General features: G+C 34.3%; 2 protein-coding genes across 2 annotated transcripts in view; one reads left to right on the top strand and one right to left on the bottom strand.

Annotated features, from left to right (window-relative positions):
* The first annotated feature begins 690 nt into the window (after positions 1-690).
* Positions 691-16,941, top strand: azi2 (5-azacytidine induced 2). Its single transcript, XM_081389588.1, has 8 exons — positions 691-846; positions 3,020-3,239; positions 3,842-3,958; positions 5,529-5,628; positions 6,881-7,020; positions 8,780-8,841; positions 10,717-10,838; positions 15,518-16,941. The coding sequence occupies exons 2-8, from the start codon at positions 3,027-3,029 to the stop codon at positions 15,829-15,831; spliced, it is 1,068 nt and encodes a 355-aa protein (XP_081245714.1). The 5' UTR covers positions 691-846; positions 3,020-3,026; the 3' UTR covers positions 15,832-16,941.
* A 1,316-nt stretch (positions 16,942-18,257) lies between these two features.
* The window catches only part of cmc1 (C-x(9)-C motif containing 1), an 8,317-nt gene continuing 5,816 nt past the window's right edge, over positions 18,258-20,758 (bottom strand). The window contains exons 3-4 of the mRNA XM_081389589.1: positions 19,976-20,066; positions 18,258-18,760 (exon numbers count right to left, since the gene is read on the bottom strand). Coding sequence (XP_081245715.1) covers positions 18,640-18,760; positions 19,976-20,066 — 212 coding nt within the window. The 3' untranslated portion in view covers positions 18,258-18,639. The remainder of the gene's footprint in view (positions 18,761-19,975; positions 20,067-20,758) is intronic.

The raw sequence follows: 20,758 nt of genomic DNA, 5'->3' as shown, positions 1-20,758 counted from the left end.
AACGATTTTTAGATAGTTAACTCATAGTTATCCTTGGTGTGAACTTTTTTTTTTACATATTCAAGTTGTTTTTGTTTATTTCAAATTTATTCCTTTTCAGGTTATTAAAATAGTTTCACGTGTTATTTGCTATCTTTAAAGTAATTAGAGTGATGTTATTAATTCAGATCTGATGACCACGTGCACATGCCCTGATAAACTTAAACTTAATTGTATTTCGTATTAGTTTGCTTCATAATGTACTTTACACAAAAGCTATGCCAGAATAAATCTCTTCTCGAGCCCGTGAAGGGTTGATCTGTGAGCAGCAGCGCCACCGCGTGGAGGAAAGTCAACATTGCAGAAAACTATATTTTCAACTATATCAACTGGCCTCCTAGTTTGCTTTGCCTGCAGTGTGTTTGGCTGTAGTCTGATGTTACTGTAGTCCCCTGTCACTGCCACTGTTTTATAGTTTCTAAATCTATTTCTATGCACTGCTTTGGTCTGTGTCGCCACCTCGCGACGCGTCGCTGTAACTGCAGCACAACTGCGCGCTGAAAACCGCCACAAAAACACGTACATAATCATGAACCTCTTTATCATCGAAATAAATCAAACTTCTCGGATTTATGAGCAAATTGGAGTGGCACGAGAGTGCAGAAACACTGACGGGCTTTGAGCGCGCGCTGCAGTTCTGCTTCCGCCGGAAGTGGAGTCAGCAGAGAGAGATTCACTTCCTGGAGAGTGTTTGTGCTGCTGCTGGTTTATTTTCCTGCGTGTGTTTGTGTGTTTGCTTGTTCTTAAATCTCGTGTTTTTATTGTTTATCATGGTGTATATCTGCTGTCCGAAGTGACTGCTGTCTGGTGAGTCCTGCTCGTGTTTGATCTGAGGTGTGTTTGACAGGAAACAGAGGCTGATGAATGTAAACACGTCAGTCTGACAGATGAAGCTCTTCATTCACAAACGCGTTGATTCTCCGCGCATTATAAACATAATTAATGTAACGCGTTTTTATTTTCATCTACTTTATTTTATTCCGAACTGTCGCTTGTTTTCGTGTTTATTCAAAGCTGCTGCTTTCTGTTTCATTTTGACAGAAATCATCTGTATAATAAAAGCCCCGTCATTTTGACACTTTATTCATATTTTATTATTAATATTAATATGACAATGTTTTGTAATGTTATGATACGATATATTATAGCATGTAATGTACTTAGTAATATTACATGTCATGATTGGTTTCACTTTAGCGGTACTATGTTAAATGTTATAGCATTTATATAATTAAAATATTATAAAATTTCTCACATATTGAAGTATTTTTATTATAGACTACATTTAAAAGATGTCAAATAATTTGTCACTGCCAGTGATGTACCAATCATATTATTATTATTATATTATCATAGCATTATTATTGTAGAATTCATGTAAAAATTATTGTTTATAATTGTTTAAATATTATATTATTATTATTAATTGTACTCTTTGTGGTTATTATAACATAATAAACATTATATTAAATTCAGTATTATTATTATTGTATTATATATTATGTTGTTGAGTTATTATATCATGATTACTGTTATATTAATCAATTATTAAATAATATTGTATAATAATATTGTATTTGTATTAAATAATAAAATGACTAAACAATTATAATATTATTAAGCTAATACATAATATTATATTAAATTAAGAACTATTATTATTATATTAATTTACAAACTATTATTATTATATTAATTTAAGAACTATTATTTTAATAAATAACTAATTATTATTTTATTGAGGTGTTAAATGATTATAGTTGTAATTCATTTCTTAACTATATAATATATTTAATATTATGTAATATATATATTATGAAAATTATAAATGTTGTATTATTACAATATTAAAGAATTATTAGGTTGTTAAATTATTATATAAAATTAAGTATTACTATTTTATTCAATTATTAAATATTATTTTGTTGAGTTATTAAATGATTACTATTATATTATTAAATATATATTTTAATTAACAAAAAGTATTACATTAATAAAAAACATTATATTCAATTAAGTATTTTTATATTGTGAAAATTATAAATATTATTGTATTATTACATTATTACATAAAGTATTACATATTTTGATGTTGTTGAATTTATTAAATAATAATACTTATTATTATTATATTAAATATTACTAGTAAAATATTATATAATAATACTAAAATTCTGTTAAAATATAGTTAAAATAATTAAGGCATGTTTTCCACACTGTTTGAATGAAAACAAGGAATTGTGGTATTTTTAATTATTTATTTAACAATTCATAGTCATAAATGACCATAGTTATACAAATATATTTTTACTAAAACAGAAAAAATGTCACATTGAGACTGTGATGATGTAAACAAATCATTGAATCATTGACTCTTTATAAATTAATAATTTTCTGTGCATTAAATGTATAATTGTACAAATAATTATTAATATAGTGTATCAATATCACACACATATATATATTTATATACAGTCAAACCAAAAATTATTCAGACACCAGATACAATTTGTGATATTGTTTCACTAGTGTGATCAGGACACTATAGTTCATTAGTGTGAGTGAGGAGAGCAGAATACAGTAAACTGTGACATATTATACACTAATATTCTTCATAGTGTGTTTTCTTTAATTGCTAATGCTCTTTTTACACACAGACTGAACACAATGAAGCATTGCTTGGTGATTGGTTGAGCTAAACTGGTATTATCTAATTGTGTAGTTAAATTTAACAGCTGACAGATATTCAACATAATTCATGTGTGAGACAGTCTAACAGAAGGAGGGACAAAACCAGTCAAATATCAGCTGAGTTCTGCTCATATTTCATTACCGTTCTCTAAACTATAGCGAATAAACTGATAATGTGAGAGATGTTGATGGAGTCTGAGTACACGTGTGTTTGACTGTATATATACGTGTGTGTGTGTGTGTGTGTGTGTGTGTGTGTGTGTGTGTGTGTGTGTGTGTGTGTGTCCAGCTGTGGTATGGAGTCTCCCGCGGTGGACGATGACATCTGTATCCTGAAGCATGAGGCGTACGGGTCGCCCGAGAGCCCGGTGTGTGTGTGTGCCGGAGACGAGTCGGTGGCGTCGCACTTCGCTCTCGTCACGGCGTACGAGGACATCAAGAAGAGGCTGAGGGACACGGAGAGAGAGAACGGGCTCCTGAGGAGGAGAGTCAAACAGCTGGAGGACAAGGTGCGACACACACACACACACACACACACACACACACACACACACTCACACTCACACACACACTCACACACACTCACACACACACACACACACACACACACTCACACACACACACACACACTCACACACACACTCACACTCACACACACACTCACACTCACACACACTCACACTCACACACACTCACACACACTCACACACACTCACACACACTCACACACACACACACTCACGGAGAGAGAGAACGGACTCCTGAGGAGGAGAGTCAAACAGCTGGAGGACAAGGTGCGACACACACACACACACACACACTCACACACACACACTCACACTCACACACACACTCACACACACTCACACACACACACACTCACACACACTCACTCACACACACACTCACACACACTCACACACACACACACTCACTCACACACACACACACACACACACACACACACACTCAATCACACACACACACACTCACACACACACTCACTCACACACTCACACACACTCTTTACTCCCTGTGTCACTGTGTTTGTGTGTAATAACCACAGCAGAGACTCTGGATCTCTTATTGTTCGACTCTCATGTTTGCGCAGCATTTCCGCCCGGAAGCGCCTCCGTCTGAAGGGCCTCAGTACATGAACCAGGCCTTCAGCGCGTACCGCGGCATCTACATCGAGAAGGAGGACCTGCAGCTCGAGCTCAACCAACTGGTACGGTAACTCCCATGATGCAACAGGAAACTTACATGAGAAATCTCACATTTCTTCTTTTCTGTTCCACCGAAGAAAGAGAGTCATGAAGGTTTGAATGAGGGCGGGTCACACACACACACACACACACACACACACACACACACACACACACACACACACACACTCACACACACACACACACACACACAGCCGTTGCGATATGCATATATATAAACATTTGCGATATTTAGATAATTTCGATATAGTGTGCAGCCCTAAATGCATGGATGCATGGTGAACTATCCCTTTAAAGTATACAAAGTACAGTTAGCACAGCCTAGTGTAAATACAGTGCGTGCAGAATTATTAGGCATGTTGATTTTCTGATCATGGCACATTTTACCAATTCCAAACCTCATTAATCGTAATAACTACAATTAATTTTGTATTTAATCATTTATAAGTGATATATAATTGTTCATGAAGGCTGGAAATGAAAAACGCCTTATATTCAGGTGTGCAGAATTATTAGGCACTTTTTCTTTTACATATAAAATAAGCCAAAAAAGAGATTTAACTCAGACTGAAAAGTCAAAAATTATTAAATGCCCATGAGAAGAATGCAATACTGGAGATTGCAGTTCAGGCATGACCACTGGACAGTGAAATGCTCATTGGGTCAGCAGGGTCAGACAAAAACAGGTGGAGAAGGAAAGACACATGCTAACTGCAAAAGAATGAAGAATTAAGGTGAAGAATTAAGAGTGAAACCATCAGGAACCCTTGAGTGTCCAGCACCACCATTTTCCAGAACTGCAGCCTACCTGGAGTCTCCAGAAGAGCAAGCTGTCAGGGTCTCAGAGACTTGGGTCAGGTGAAGAATCCTAAAATCGCCCCCTTTAATAAGAGTCACAAGCTGAAGTGTAGTGAAATACATGAAGACTGGTTATATAGGCTTTATAGACAGACAGATTGAGAGTGACTCTTGAAGGACCAGCACCACGTCCTCTTCTACCACTGTTTGGAGAATTCATCTTCCAGAATACCTTATAGTAAGTTTTGGGAGTTTATTTTTAGTCCATCTCTGCAAAACGGACATCAGGGTAGGAGATGGACTAAAATAAACTCCCAAAACTTACTATAAGGTATTCTGGAAGATGAATTCTCCAAACAGTGGTAGAAGAGGACGTGGTGCTGGTCCTTCAAGAGTCACTCTCAATCTGTCTGTCTATAAAGCCTATATAACCAGTCTTCATGTATTTCACTACACTTCAGCTTGTGACTCTTATTAAGAGGGATAGTTCACCCAAAAATTACCACTTTAATAACCACTTTACACACGATTTACACAAACATTCGTTCTGCTCGTGTTTCATGAATGAGACCCAATGAGCATTTCACTGTCCAGTGGTCATGCCTGAACTGCAATCTCTAGTATTGCATTCTTCTCATGGGCATTTAATAATTTTTGACTTTTAAGTCTGAGTTAAATCTCTTTTTTGGCTTATTTTATATGTAAAAGAAAAAGTGCCTAATAATTCTGCACACTGTAAATGAGTCTTAAACATGTGTGTGTGTTTCCCTCCAGAAGAAGGAGAGAGCGGATATGGAGCGTGTTCTGACGGAGCAGCTTCAGGCCCGAGAGCTGGAGATCCTGCAGCTCAAGTCCGAGATGGAGACGAGCCAAGGTGACGTCAGCTGATACACACACTGATATTGTCACAAACGGCAATAATTCTCCAAATATATTTTGACTAAATATAAAAATGACACATTGAGGCTGTGAATCATTGAATCCCAGTATATCATGAATGATCATTATCCAGTCCCTCCAGGATTTCACGATTTTTTTGTGTGATTTTTGCGATCAAAATGACTGATTTTGTGGTGGTAATTTCCAGAAATTTGTGAAAAAATTTGCGATTTTTATATTTTATAATTAGGACATCACATTTACCATAAAAGTATTATGTCAGATGCCCAATCGTCATACATGACACAAATCACAAACAAAATGCATAAGTTTTAAATCAACCTATGGGCACAACCAGGAACATCCAAGAAATGATTTAAATAATCAAGTAAACACTCAGAAATGAAATAAGAACAAAGGAACAAATAACAAAAAGAAACAAAACAGGACAAATAAATACAAGGATACTGTTACAAACAGTGGATTATTTAAATTTAATTTAATTTATTTTTTATTGTGCTGTAGCTATTGTTGTTGCTTGATTAACATTAACAGCACAGCAGGTAAATTAGGTTACTGTCACTTTAAGACCTACTACAGTAATGACAAACGTCCCAATCAGTTATTACTGATAGTTTTACGTAAATACTCGCCAAGATTAATATTTTGAAGTAATTGTTGCTATGTGTATTTGTTCAAGCGCTATAAAGAGAATTTACGCTGACAGGCGGTGACACGCAGTCAGTCAGTCACACACACACACACACACACACTGCAGTCAGGCAGTCACTCGGTCAACACAAAACAATTTACCCCCACTCTCGTGCATGCTCTCGTGCAATATATCAGGATATTGCTTATCCCGCTCCTTGGCGCTTATGTGAGAGGGCAGGTGAGACTAATTTTCTTTCGCCATGTTTCTGACAGACCGCTCACAGACATCACGCGTGCGCAACATCTGTGTCCACGTAAAATGCATTGAAACTTTAATTAAACTAGAGATATTTCAATTGGGTGATTATAATTTAATGTTTTGTGAGGTCTTTTTCATTTTTGTGATTATTTTGCGGTTAAATTAGGAATTATGCAGGATCGCAAAAAAATGCGACAATTTGTTGATTTTGCGTTGTATTCAGCGATCGCGGAATCGCGAAAAACTGGAGGGACTGATTATTATCACTCTTGCATTGAGTATTGTGTTGCATCAAACTTCTGCTGTGTGTGTGTGTGTGTGTGTGTGTGTTCAGTGATGAGGAGTCTGACGGACACAGCGGATCACTGGCCGGACCGTCACACCAGTGAGATGCAGATCCAGTCTCTGCAGGAGCGTCTGGAACGCGTTCAGCTGGAGAACGACTCTCTTCACGAGCTCTGCAGGGCCGGGCAGGTGCGGCTCCTCCTCATCACTCCTCACAGTCACTCTACGCCTGAAATCAAAGCTTTTTTAGCTTTAGCATGAATATGCTAGCCTTAAAGGGCTCATCGGATGCAAAATTCACTATTATTTGTGTATAAATGTGTCTTTGCAGTGTGTGGACACAACCACCATACAATGAAAACAATTCTTTCACTCTTAAACTCAGACTTCTGAGAAACAGTAAAAATTGTAAAAAATACACACTTTTTTTTTTTATCCTCAAAAAGTCTAAACACTCTCAATAATCAAGCCGTTTGGATTTTCTGAGCAATATGATGTCATAATGCTCATGCTCCGCCCACAACCACTGACGGAATGTCCCGTATTAGCATAATTCCCGTATTAGCATACTTCCCGTATTAGCATATTTCCGCCCTCAAGGCATCACTTTAGAGTCTTGTGTTGACATCCCCATAGAAGGAATTCCATGAGGAATCATTGAGGAATTTTAACCAAAGTGTGTTACAAACTTTACATGAAGACCCTAAAGAATCTCACCAACTGGTGGAAGATGGGCATCCGATGACCCTTTAAGGTTATGAACAAGCTGGTGTGTTCCAAAACAATGACAAAATTCGCATTTAGGAGAAATAAACATTCAAAACGTTCAGTCTCTCACTTCCGCTGAAACCGATCAGGGATTTTTATGATGTCACCGCTTCTCATCACATCTTCTGTCCAATCAAATGCTCTCTAGAATCTGAAGCCCCGCCCCCTCTGCTATAAACACCATTGACAGAGCAATATGTGTTGGAGTTTGTAAAATTATATTAATATTTTGTATATATAAATACACACACATGCATGTATACATTTGAGAAAAATTTGCATGTATATTTCTATATAATTTATATTATATATAAATATAAATATTTATTTATAAATAATACATTTTTCTTAAATATATACATGCATGTGTGTGTGTATTTATATATACAAAATAATTATACACAGTACACACACATATATTATGTAAACACAAAGTTTTATTTTGGATGTGATTAATCGTTACACAGCACTAATTGTTATTTTATTTACCTTAAAAAAGTCCCTCTTGAAGAAACAGTGTGAGTAAGGCTAGTCAGACTAGATCTGTGTCATGCAACATCATCATCATGAGCCTTCTGATGTGTGTCATTCCTGTTCGTAGCTCAAACTGTGAGGTGTGTCACATGCAGAAATTAATGCCAAAGTAGAGCTCATATAATATACAAAATTATTAATACAGTTATTTTTCATAAAATCTATATATATGTATTTTTCATATATATATTTGCATATGTATAAGTATATATATATATATATTATTTTTTTCATCGTTGAGGCATGTCATATACTGAATATGTAGCTTATATATATATATATATATATTGTTATTTTGTTGAGTTATTAAATGATTACTGTTATAATATTAAATCTATTTTTAATTATTAACAATTTCAATATTATTACATTAATAAATATTATTATTTTTAATTAAGTATTTTTATATTATGAAAATTATAAATTTTATTATATTATTACATTATTAAAGTATTAAATATTGTTGAATTATTAAATTATATTATTAAATGTGTATATTTATTTATACTTTTAATACATATATAATTTTACAAACTTTTGTATATATATATATATATATTTATTTATTTATTATTATTATAAGTGTATATATATTTTATATGTATATAGTCTGTGCGTGTCATTCATGATGTTCTTCTTGTCACAGAATTCCTCTGAAAAGTGTGTAGATCATGATGATCAGTCCCTTGAAACAATGACAGACTTCAGGTATTTATGATTTTCTTTTGTGTAGGCATGTGCCGGTATTCGGTAATGCGATAAATCGCGGTAATGAAAATGCACGATATTGTTATCGTGGGCACTTCAAAATACCGTGAAAAACAATAGATCAGAATTTATATTTATAGAACGCGTATTAGCTTATTTTCCATCAACCGCTTAAACAAACACTGCGTATGCTGCGCGAAACACGTGCGCGCTCTGATGTAAACAATCCCCACATGGAGAAGAAGCATGGCGGAAGGAGGCACGCTGCCGACGATTTATCCCCCTTCTAAAAGCAGAGCTGTCAATACGCATTCAGCGTGAGACTCACGCAATTTACACTTTTCAAACGCTCTCGCGCCACATGCAGTTTCTCACGCAGAGAAAAATCGCGGAGCAAAGAGGACACGGAGACCGACAGACTAGACAGAGCAGGTTATTATGGTATGAAAACAATTCTCAGCTCTCATGTTCTGTCCATTTTATTACGAAATTCAGACAATAAATACTGTTTTGGTGCTTGTAAATGTGACTTGACAGATCACTGTAGCGCCTCAGTTCAAGCGATCATCTGTTACTTTTTATTTAAAGTTACAGTAGGCTACAACTTACCGAAAGGTATGCCTCATACATAATATCGATCATTCAGTGTTTTTCAACCACGGAAAGAGGTTAATAAAACTGCAGGTGAACAATTATGTCACAGAACGTTACATTTACCTCAGGAAAGCCATTTAATGACCAACACGTTAGTTGACTAGAAAAAAATAGCTATAGAGAGGAGTATTTTGCACAATATGTGCACTATATTACATTTGTATTATATTTTTACTTGTGTCATAATTGTTATTACAATGAAAACCAAATTATATTTAATTTAATTAGTTAATTTTTAACCTTTAATAATACCAGCTGACAGGGCTCTCTGTATGTTTAAAGCATTATGTGAGATATATTTTTTCTTGAGAAAAATTAACGTCTATCTACTGTAGCCTACCTAATATTTATCCAAAAAGTCAATACTGAATCAAGATTGAAATCAAATCCCAAGAATTGAAAGCGTGAAAATTGTGTAAAATTCTATTTAGTTACCAAATGTTTTGACAATCACTATTGTAATGTTTTTATTAAAAAACTATTAGTAGTTTTTTTTCTACATCCCCCCCCACCAATCCATTCATTTCTCTTGAGCAATTAAAATATCGTGATAATACCGTATACCGTGGTAAAAACTCAATCAATTAATCGCAGCATGAAAAGTTGATACCGGCACATGCCTACTTTTGTGTGTGTGTGTGTGTGTGTGTGTGTGTGTGTGTGTGTGTGTGTGTGTGTGTGCGCGCAGGCGTCCACTAGAGGGCGTGAGTGTAACAGCTGTAAGATGGACCAATGAAAGTACATTTAGAAAACTGAACACATTATATTTTCACTAATGTAAATCAAGGGACAGGTTCCCACAGTTATGAAAAATATCAGGAAATATTAAAAACTTCTATATATTTTTTTAATTTCATAGTGAAGACACATTTCTCCTGTTGCTCAAATATTTTATATGTCGAGTAAAACCTGTTTGCCAGAATGGATGTGTCATGATGGTCTACTAGTTTACTAGATTTACTTGTAGTTTTGATATTATATCTTTGACAGTTTTGCGCAGTAAATCTCCTGCCACTGCAGATATTCACACATGCAACGTAAAAATGCATGAAAGCATAATTGATAAAAACAGTGATGGTATGTAAATGTAAATCTCTCAGGAAGTTTTCATCTTTAAATTCATTCTCTTTGAAACTCTTGCCACTGCAGATATTCACACATGCAACTTGAACGCATAATTGATAATTTGTGATGTATGTGTGTGTGTGTGTGTGTGTTTAGGACGATGGCCATCTCTCAGTCATATCAGGACGTTCTCAGTGAAGTGTCCCGTTTGCGCTCAGTGGTTCGGTCTCAGTCAGAACTGATGAAGAAGCTGAGAGAGAGGCCAGTGCTCAGAAGAGGTGAGTGTGTGAGAGTCAGGTTATAAAGGGACAGTTCTGTCTTCATTTACTCTCCCTCGTGACCGTCCAACACTTATTTTATTATTATTATAGTGTTATTTTATTTTACTTTCATTGTGTCGCTCTTTATGGAACCTTGTTTCCAACTCTCCGCCATGGAATAAAAATATAAAACTGGTCATTGCGATTTTTATTTTTTTACAATTGCAAGTTTATATCTCTCAATTCCAAGTATAAACTCATGATTGCATCTTGCAATTTTGCCTTTTTTTCTTGTAAAAGCAAGTTTCCATCACACAATTTTGACCTTTTTCTCAGAATTCTGAGTTTGCATCTCACAATTCAGACTCTTTTTTCGTTAGAGCGAGTTTACACAATTCTCGCAATTTTGACTTTTTCTCAGAATTCTGGGTTTGCATCTCACAATTCAGACTTTATTTCGTCAGAGCGAATTTATACAGTTCTCCCGATTTTGAATTTTTTCTCGGAATTCTGAGTTTAAATCTCCCGATTTTGACTTTTTTCTCAGAATTCTGAGTTTTAATCTCGCAATTTTGACTTTTTCTCACAATTCAGACTTTTTTCTTTAGAGCGAGTTTACACAATTCTAGCAATTTTGACTTTTTTCTCGGAATTCTGAGTTTAAATCTCGCAATTCAGACTTTATTTCGTCAGAGCGAATTTATACAATTCTCCCGATTTAGAATTTTTTCTCAGAATTCTGAATTTTAATCTTGCAATTTTAACTTTTTCTCCGAATTCTGGGTTTGCATCTCACAATTCAGACTTTATTTCGTCAGAGCGAATTTATACAATTCTTCCGATTTTTAATTTTTTCTCGGAATTCTGAGTTTAAATCTCCCGATTTTGACTTTTTTTCTCAGAATTCTGAGTTTTAATCTCGTAATTTTGACTTTTTCTCACAATTCAGACTTTTTTCGTTAGAGCGAGTTTACACAATTCTAGCAATTTTGACTTTTTTCTTGGAATTCTGAGTTTAAATCTCGCAATTTTGACTTTTTCTCACAATTCAGACTTTTTTCGTTAGAGCGAGTTTATACAATTCTCGCAATTTTTACTTTTTTCTCGGAATTCTGAGTTTAAATCTCGCAATTCAGACTTTATTTCGTCAGAGCGAATTTATACAATTCTCCCGATTTAGAATTTTTTCTCAGAATTCTGAATTTTAATCTTGCAATTTTGACTTTTTCTCCGAATTGTGGGTTTGCATCTCACAATTCAGACTTTATTTCGTCAGAGCGAATTTATACAATTCTTCCGATTTTTAATTTGCTTCTCGGAATTCTGAGTTTAAATCAACCGATTTTGACTTTTTTCTCAGAATTCTGAGTTTTAATCTCGTAATTTTGACTTTTTCTCACAATTCAGACTTTTTTCGTTAGAGCGAGTTCACACAATTCTAGCAATTTTGACTTTTTTCTTGGAATTCTGAGTTTAAATCTCGCAATTTTGACTTTTTTTCGTCAGAGCGAATTTATACAATTCTCCCGATTTTGACTTTTCTCAGAATTGTGTACATCTGACCATTTTGACCTTTTTTTTGTAATTGTGAGTTTACATCTCACAATTCAGACTATTCAGACACAATACTTTCCTCCAGATTCTGAGTTTATATCTGAATTCTAAATTTTGGAGAGAGAAAAAGTGAGATACAAAGTTTTTATTCTCTGGCAGAAATAAGCTTCCATGGCCCTTCGTGTCCGTTTGTGTTGCACAGTAAAAAGAAAATAATAAAAAATCATTGCTGGAGCAACAGTAGATTAAGTTAAATGATAACCGTTAAACACGAGAGATAATAAAATAATTATTGTAATAGACAGCCTATCATTCTCATTTGTTATCTTCAGATCTCTTGATTTGAAGTCAGAATATGGAAAACAATAATCCATCTCACCCACAGCTTCCTGATGTGACTGTATCAGCGTTTACATTTATGCATTTGACAGATGCTTTTATACGAATACATTTGTTTCTTCAGTTCGTGAATCAAACTCTTGACCTTACATAACAGATACAAACAGAAACACCTGTATTTATACAGCGCTTTGCACAATACAGGTGTTTTAAAGCAGATAATTTCTAGGAATCGGTTCAAACTGTTTAAATGAATCAATTTAGAGCTGATTCAGTCATTCAGATGTTCGTGAAAGTCTCCTCTTTCTTTAATGTATTAAAATGTCTTGCTGAGAATTTATTGTTATACGGGACATATAAATAAATGTTTAAGTTATTTGAGAGTAAATGCATGATATATACATATTAAAATTATGAAAAATGCCAGGATGATTTACAGGCGTACACCTTAAACATGAGCTATTAAACAGAAGTGTTTGGCACTTAGAGTAAGTGTGAATGTGGCCATTAGATAATCATTTCTGCATTAATTATGCGTATCTATATCTAGTTAAATGAGATTATGTCTGTCATTAAATGTGTAGTTTCAGATCCTCAGTCTGAATGTTTCTGTGACATCACATCCGGTCAGCTGTCAATCATCCGTGCTTTATATGATGTGACAGCATGTGTTGTTTGGTGGTGATCGTCGCTCTGGGTTTGTTAGTATTCCCTGTGTGTCGCAGAGGAAAAGCAAAAGGTGCAAATTAGAAGGAGTGTTAAAAATGAGGAAGAGCTCCATGTTTACTTCAGCGAATCCGCGAGAGCCTGAGACGGCGGGTGTTGGGAAATATGTCTTTTTTTATTTTAAGATATACCCCATATATTCCTCTGAGAGATCAGCAACATAATCAGTTTTCAAATGAGCCCCTGGTTGTTTCTTTAGATGAGAACACAGAGAGCTAGTGAGCCGGAGGAATCGCGTCCCCTGAGGCGTGCGCGGACACTAATGCATGGCTTATTAATGTTGCGAGCTCAATGCCATCTGTGCGGGTAAAAATAGTGTTCGCACTCTGTGGTGATCTGGTTTCATTTCAGACTTTATGCCCAGGTGAGTCTCAATACAAACATGAACATCATTTCAGCCCTAAAAAAGAAAAAGAAGAAATTGTATTTTACCTGAGAACAATGAAGCCTGTTTCCATAAGTATATATATATATGTATGTAAATGTGTGTGTGTGTGTGTGTGTGTGTGTGTGTGTGTGTGTGTGTGTGTGTGTGTGTGTGTGTGTGTGTGTGTGTGTGTGTGTGTGTGTGTGTGTGTCTATATATATATATAGAGAGAGAGAGAGAGAGAAAATATATGTACATTGTCAGGAGATAAAAAAAATATATATGTATTCATAATGTATTTATATTTATATATAACTTTAAATATAATAAATTAGGAATATATATATATATCAGATATATATATATACATATATTCATTTTCTATTTTAATAATTTATATATTGTATTTATGTAATTTATTTATTTTTTTTTTTTATTTTTTTAGTACATTTTATTGATTTGTTTATATATTCATAATCCATTATTTATATTATATATATGTACTGTATATACTTAATTTTTCCTTAGGTAAAAGAGCATTTCTTGTTTTTTATTCTGGGATGAAATGATGTTCATACATTTTGTGAGACTGACTTGGGCATAAAGTTTGATGAGATTAAACCAAATATATATATGCATTATCTATTTTAATAATTTATATATATAATAAAATAAATATATATATATATATACTTTTCTTTTATTGATTTGTTTTTATGTTCATAATGCATTATATACACTACCGTTCAAAAGTTTGGGGTCAGTAAGATTTTTAATGTTTTTAAAAGAAGTCTCTTCTGCTCACCAAGGCTGCATTTATTTGATAAAAAACAATAAAAAAAACAGTATATTGTGAAATATTATAACAATTTAAAATTACTGTTTTCTATGTGAATATACAGTAAAGTGTAATTTATTCCTGTGATCAAAGCTGAATGTTCAGCATCATTACTCCAGTCTTCAGTGTCACATGATCCTTCAGAAATCACTCTAATATGATGATCTGATGATCAAGAAACATTTATGATTATTATCAGTGTTGAAAACAGTCGTGTACCAATTTTTTTCAAAATTCTTTGATGAATAGAAAGTTCAAAAGAACAGCATTTATTTAAAATAGAATATTTTCTAACATTATAAATGTCTTTACTGTAACTTTTGATCAGTTTTACTCATCCTTGATGAATAAAGTATTGATTTCTTTTATTTATTTCCACCAAAAATAAAATTTAAATTCTTACTGACCCCAAACTTTTGAACGGTAGTGTTTTTTACAAAAGCTTTAGATTTCAGATAAATGCTGTTCTTTTCAACTTTCTATTCATCATATCATCATGAACTAAAAATGTAAAAAATGTTTTTCAACACTGATAATAATCATAAATGTTTCTTGATCATCAGATCCTCATATTAGAGTGATTTCTGAAGGATCATGTGACACTGAAGACTGGAGTAATGATGCTGAACATTCAGCTTTGATCACAGGAATAAATTACACTTTACTGTATATTCACATAGAAAACAGATGATTTGCACTCTAATAATATTTCACAATATTACTGTTTTTGTTTGTATTTTTAATCAAATAAATGCAGCCTTGGTGAGCAGAAGAGACTTCTTTTAAAAACATTAAAAATCTTACTGACCCCAAACTTTTGAACGGTAGTGTATATATATAGTGCTGAAGTGTGTGTGTGTGTATGTGTTTCAGCTGCTTCAACTGTCCCAGTGCAGTGTCTGGACGACGTGCAGAAGAACCTCGACCGGACGCCTCGTCCTCCCAGCGCTCCTCCTCTTCCCTCCGGCTCACAGGACCTGAAGGAGAACAGCCTGACGGACCCGCTCTCCATCCCGCGGCCCGCTCCGCTGGGAAGCCCCGGTGTTCGGATCAATCCCTTACAGCGGATGAGCTCGCTGGACGACAGCTCCTGGTCCTTTCCCAGTACTCCCAGACCCAGTGATGCGCACTTCTGGGACCAGTCCAAGGCCAAAACCCAGGCCAGCGATTGGACACAACCATACTGAGTCACAGTCACATGACACAGTCACATGACACCTGACCTGCCTTAACACGCCCCTCTCTGGATGATCAAAATACCTCGAGCGTCTGAGGAGCGGGAAACCAAAAGACCCGGAGCGTGTGTGTGTGTGTGTGTGTGTGTGTGTGTGTCCTCAACATATATCTGTGATTCCACTATATAACTCCTATAGGCTTCTGTTGATCTCCTGTGAACGGTGAACCATACTAACCCTTCAGTGCATCATGTGTGTGTTCTGATGAGTGTGTGAAGGGAAGGTGGAGTAGTTCAGCTCCTCACACTGAAGGACGAGAGGTTTGCTTCTCTGCCACTGCTGGTCAAACCCGTCGAATCAAAGAAAATGTGTTTTAGTGTTTAGATTTAACCAGTAAATGAGGGTGTTAATCTGTGGGGAACAGGTGTGTGTGTGTGTCGTTACTTCCCTTTAGACAGGGTCACGCGAGCAACATGCCAATATCAGGGAAATTTTAGGATGGTATGTATGTATTTATGTATGCATGTATGTATGTATGTATGGTATATGTATGTATTTATGTATGTTGTATGTATGTATGTGTTGTATGTATGTTATATGTAATGTATGTATGGTATATATGTATGTATGTTTGTATGTATGGTATATATTTATATATGCATGTGTGCATGTATGTATGTATGTTGTATGTATGTGTTTATGGTATATATGTATGTATGTATGTATGTATGGTATATATATGTACATATGTTGTATGTATGTATGTATGTATGTATGTAGTATGTATGTATGGTATATATGTAGTATGTATGTATGTATTTATGTGTTTATGATGTATGTTGTATATAATGTATGTATGGTATATATATATATATGTACATATGTTGTATGTATGTATGTATGTAGTATGTATGTATGGTATATATGTAGTATGTATGTATGTATGTATTTATGTGTTTATGATGTATGTTGTATGTAATGTATGTATGGTATATATATGAACGTATGTATGTATGGTATATATGTAGTATGTATGTATGTATGTATGGTATATATGTAGTATGTATGTATGCATGTATTGTATGATCATAAAATTTCCCTGATATTATATATTTAAATATCTAAACTTATTTTTAGGGTTATTTTATATATATATACAGTATATATGTGATCTCTTGTGATCAGAAACTGATGTGGAAAGGCTGTTTAAAGTCGACGTGAAACAAGCCATTTTACTTCTGTAATCTGATGCGTTTCTGAGTGAGAATCTCCTCATCTGATGTATCTGTCAGGAACTGATGGATATCACAAACACAGAGAGGCTTCTCTTTCTGTAGAATAACACGCACTGATGAATCATTTCACCTTGACTTGTTTTACATAGTTTGTAAAGAATATATGGCCAACATATAATGCTAAATTGAGACAAACTGTTGCCATAAAGGCATTAATAACGCCAGACGGCGTCACAGTAAAATCACCATAAGGCTCGAGACCAACTGCATTTTGTCTTGTTTAAAGAAATATACGTGAAGCACAAAGACGATACAGTATCTATTATATGTGTGTAAAGATTACACTCCTTACAGGCTCGACTTTGACGAAAGAAACTGGTATCAAAGGTTGTCTTGTTTAAACGCTTGTAATGCATCGCTAATTTGATTTAACTGAAGAAAGCGTCACGTGACCACAATCTTCATCCGAGGGTTCGTGCTTCTGTGAGAAGATTTCGACATCAATCATGTTCCGCTCGACTGCAACAGAAATGTGAACCAAAATGCAATGTACAGTAGATTATTTTTTAGGATTATCAATCCTGAAAAGTTTGTAAATATTCAATAAATGAATTCATGTGAACTTTTTTTTTTTTTTGCTCAAGTCTGTGAAGATCATTAAAGAATGATCACTGTGATGGCATTTCTTTTATTTCATGGCTTTTGGATTATTGTAACTTTGCGTTTGAAGGATTAATGTTTATGACCCTCATTTAAAGGGTTTCTGATTTGTGTGTTCACTTGGAGAATTCTCTTGTTTCTTGACTTGCATATATTTAGTTAGAATTTGAGACTTTTATTCTGTTTTTATTCAGCAAGGGCCGTTAATTTGATCAAGAGACAGTTAAAACATTATAATCAAAGAAATGCAAACTTTTGTTCATCAAGGATTCATGAAAATGTAGCACAAGCATTTTCAACTAATAATAATAAAATCATATTAGAGTGATTTCTGAAGGATCATGTGACACTGAAGACTGGAGTAATGATGCTGAACATTCAGCTTTGATCACAGGAATAAATTACACTTTACTGTATATTCACACAGAGAACAGATGATTTACATTATAATAATATTTCACAATTTTTACTGTATTTTTGATCAAATAAATGCAGCTTTGATGAGCAGAAGAAACTTTCAGACACATTAAAAAAAAGCCTTAATTGAAACATTAACTGAAAACATTGTTTTATTATTAAAAGTATAACATTGTCACCAATTATTTACATTTTTTTTTTTTTTTTTTACTGGTGCTACAAACAATAAGATTGAAAGTCCACACAAACACAAGCTTCATGAATCGCTCTGGATTGTGTTTTAAAGCAAAGAAACACAAAAGAACATCTGCGTTCGCTTGACGTGGCAGTAATTCCCCCGACGACACGCATCCGCTGCGAATCACAAACGTTCTCTATGAATTTTTATTAGGCTTTTGGTGCTAGTGATGTTTCATAAGAGCTAATCATGAATATAAAGACCACAGATCCATCAGAATCCCTCAAACGCCGGGAATGACCGCAGGACTGGTCGGACACCGGCGCCGGTCTACATGCTGGTGGGAATCTTCTGCTTTCTGTTCTTGGCCGGAATCCCAGTCTGTTGAAACTCGTGTTTCTCTCTCAGATACTCCTGTTTACACTCCTCGTAGAACGCCGGATCCTGATAACTGATGACAAACACTGATGAGTGCAGGACACACACACACACACACACGCATCCGCCATCTTACAATACGTGTAGTTCATACACTACTAATAGAATTCAGACTAATATAATATTAATACAATAGTTATTAACATTAACAATGAGCAATACATTCATTGGTAACACTTTACAATAATGTTCTTAATGTATGAACTAACCATGAGCAATACATTTGTTACAGTATTAGTTAATCTTTCATAATGTTAGTTAATAAAAGTCCAGATGTTCATTGTTTGTTCATGTAAGTTCACAGTGCATTGACTAATGTTAACAAGATTTTTAATAAAGTATAAGTAAATGTTGAAATTAACATTAACAAAGATTAATACATTCTGAATACATGCAGTTCATTCATGTTTACTAATGTAGTTCACTAATGTTAACTAAGAAATCTTACTGTAAAGTGTTACCCATTAATTCATAAAAATACAGTTAGTTCATGTCAGCTCAGGACTATTAGGCCTAAATATTAGATGCAACTTTTGATTTTACTAATGCATTTAGTAAAGACTTTGACACAATCCACTTCAATAAGTTTTTCAAATATTTTAAAACCTAGTCACTCCAGTGCTGTAACATAAGTGATCGTACAAATAATAAATGAAAATACATTATACAAAAATATTTCCTAAATGTTTTGCATGAATTTTTGTCTTTTAATGATACTATAATTTTTGCATTAAATGCATCAACTTTAAATGCATCAACTTCAATAAGTTTTTCTAAGATTTTAAAACATAAGTGTGATCAAGACTGGAGTAATGATGCTGAACATTCAGCTTTGATCACAGGAATAAATTACACTTTACTGTATATTCACACAGAGAACAGATGATTTACATTATAATAATATTTCACAATTTATATTGTATTTTTGATCAAATAAATGCAGCCTTGATGAGCAGAAGAGACTCTTTCAGACACATTAAAACATATGTATTATTTGTAATCATACAAATAATATCAATTATATATATTTTTGTTGTTGTTGCATAATATATTTTCATGTATTATTTGAAATCATACAAATAATATCAATGTATAATACTACAACTTTTGCATTAAATGTTGCATGTTTTATGATATCTGCTATTGATATTGACTATATTTCCCTTCTAAAAGCATGATAAGCAGCGCATGTGAGATGAATAAAGCAGAGATGTGATGTGGATCTTACTGGCGCGTCAGACACTCCTTCAGAGCCGCGTTCTCCTCTCGACACTTGAACACCATGAAGAACCCGGCGTCTTTACAGCAATGGTTGAACGCTGGAAACAACACAAGAGGAGCTTGAGTTAGAGTCGTTTCTCTCTCTCTCTCTCTCACACACACACACACACACACACACACACACACACACACACAAGCCTTGTATTCCAGCACAGGTTTGGAGGAATATCAGTGTTTTAATGTGTCTGAAAGAGTTTTGTCTGCTCACAAAACTGTATTTATTTGAGCAAAAATACAGTAAAAATTGTGAAATATTTTTATAATGTAAATCATCTGTTTTCTATGTGAATATACAGTAAAGCGTAATTTATTCCTGTGATCAAAGCTGAATGTTCAGCATCATTACTCCAGTCTTCAGTGTCACATGATCCTTCAGAAATCACTCTAATATGAGGATCTGATGCTCAATTATTAAAAATGTAAAGTTTTTGGTGCATAATATTGTTGTGGGAAACATGATACATTTAATTTTTTACGATTATAGAATAGAAAGATCAAAAGAACAGAATTTTTGTAAACTTTTGTAACATTATAAAAGTCACTTTATCAATCTGATGATGAAATGAACGCAGAAGAGACTCTTTCAGAAACCCTGAAAAATCTGAACTATTTCAAACTTTTGTCCAGCAGTGTAGGTGTGTGTGTGTGTGGGTGTGTAGGTGTGTGTGTGGGTGGGTGGGTGGGTGTGTGTGTGTGTGTGTGTGTTTGCTTTGATGCTCAGTCACACTCT

This window comes from Scardinius erythrophthalmus (assembly GCF_964197995.2).
Source record: "Scardinius erythrophthalmus genome assembly, chromosome: 16".
Taxonomy (NCBI): domain Eukaryota; kingdom Metazoa; phylum Chordata; class Actinopteri; order Cypriniformes; family Leuciscidae; genus Scardinius; species Scardinius erythrophthalmus.
Note: the sequence above shows the minus strand (reverse complement) of the source record. Positions and strands in the feature narration are given on the sequence as shown.

Bases quoted from the DNA above. Each gene is read 5' to 3' on its own strand.
- azi2 (XM_081389588.1), top strand. From the start codon at position 3,027: ATGGAGTCTCCCGCGGTGGACGATGACATCTGTATCCTGAAGCATGAG. The intron at 5,629-6,880 runs GTGACGTCAGCT...GTGTGTGTTCAG, and splicing joins CGAGATGGAGACGAGCCAAG to TGATGAGGAGTCTGACGGAC. The intron at 10,839-15,517 runs GTGAGTGTGTGA...TATGTGTTTCAG, and splicing joins GAGGCCAGTGCTCAGAAGAG to CTGCTTCAACTGTCCCAGTG.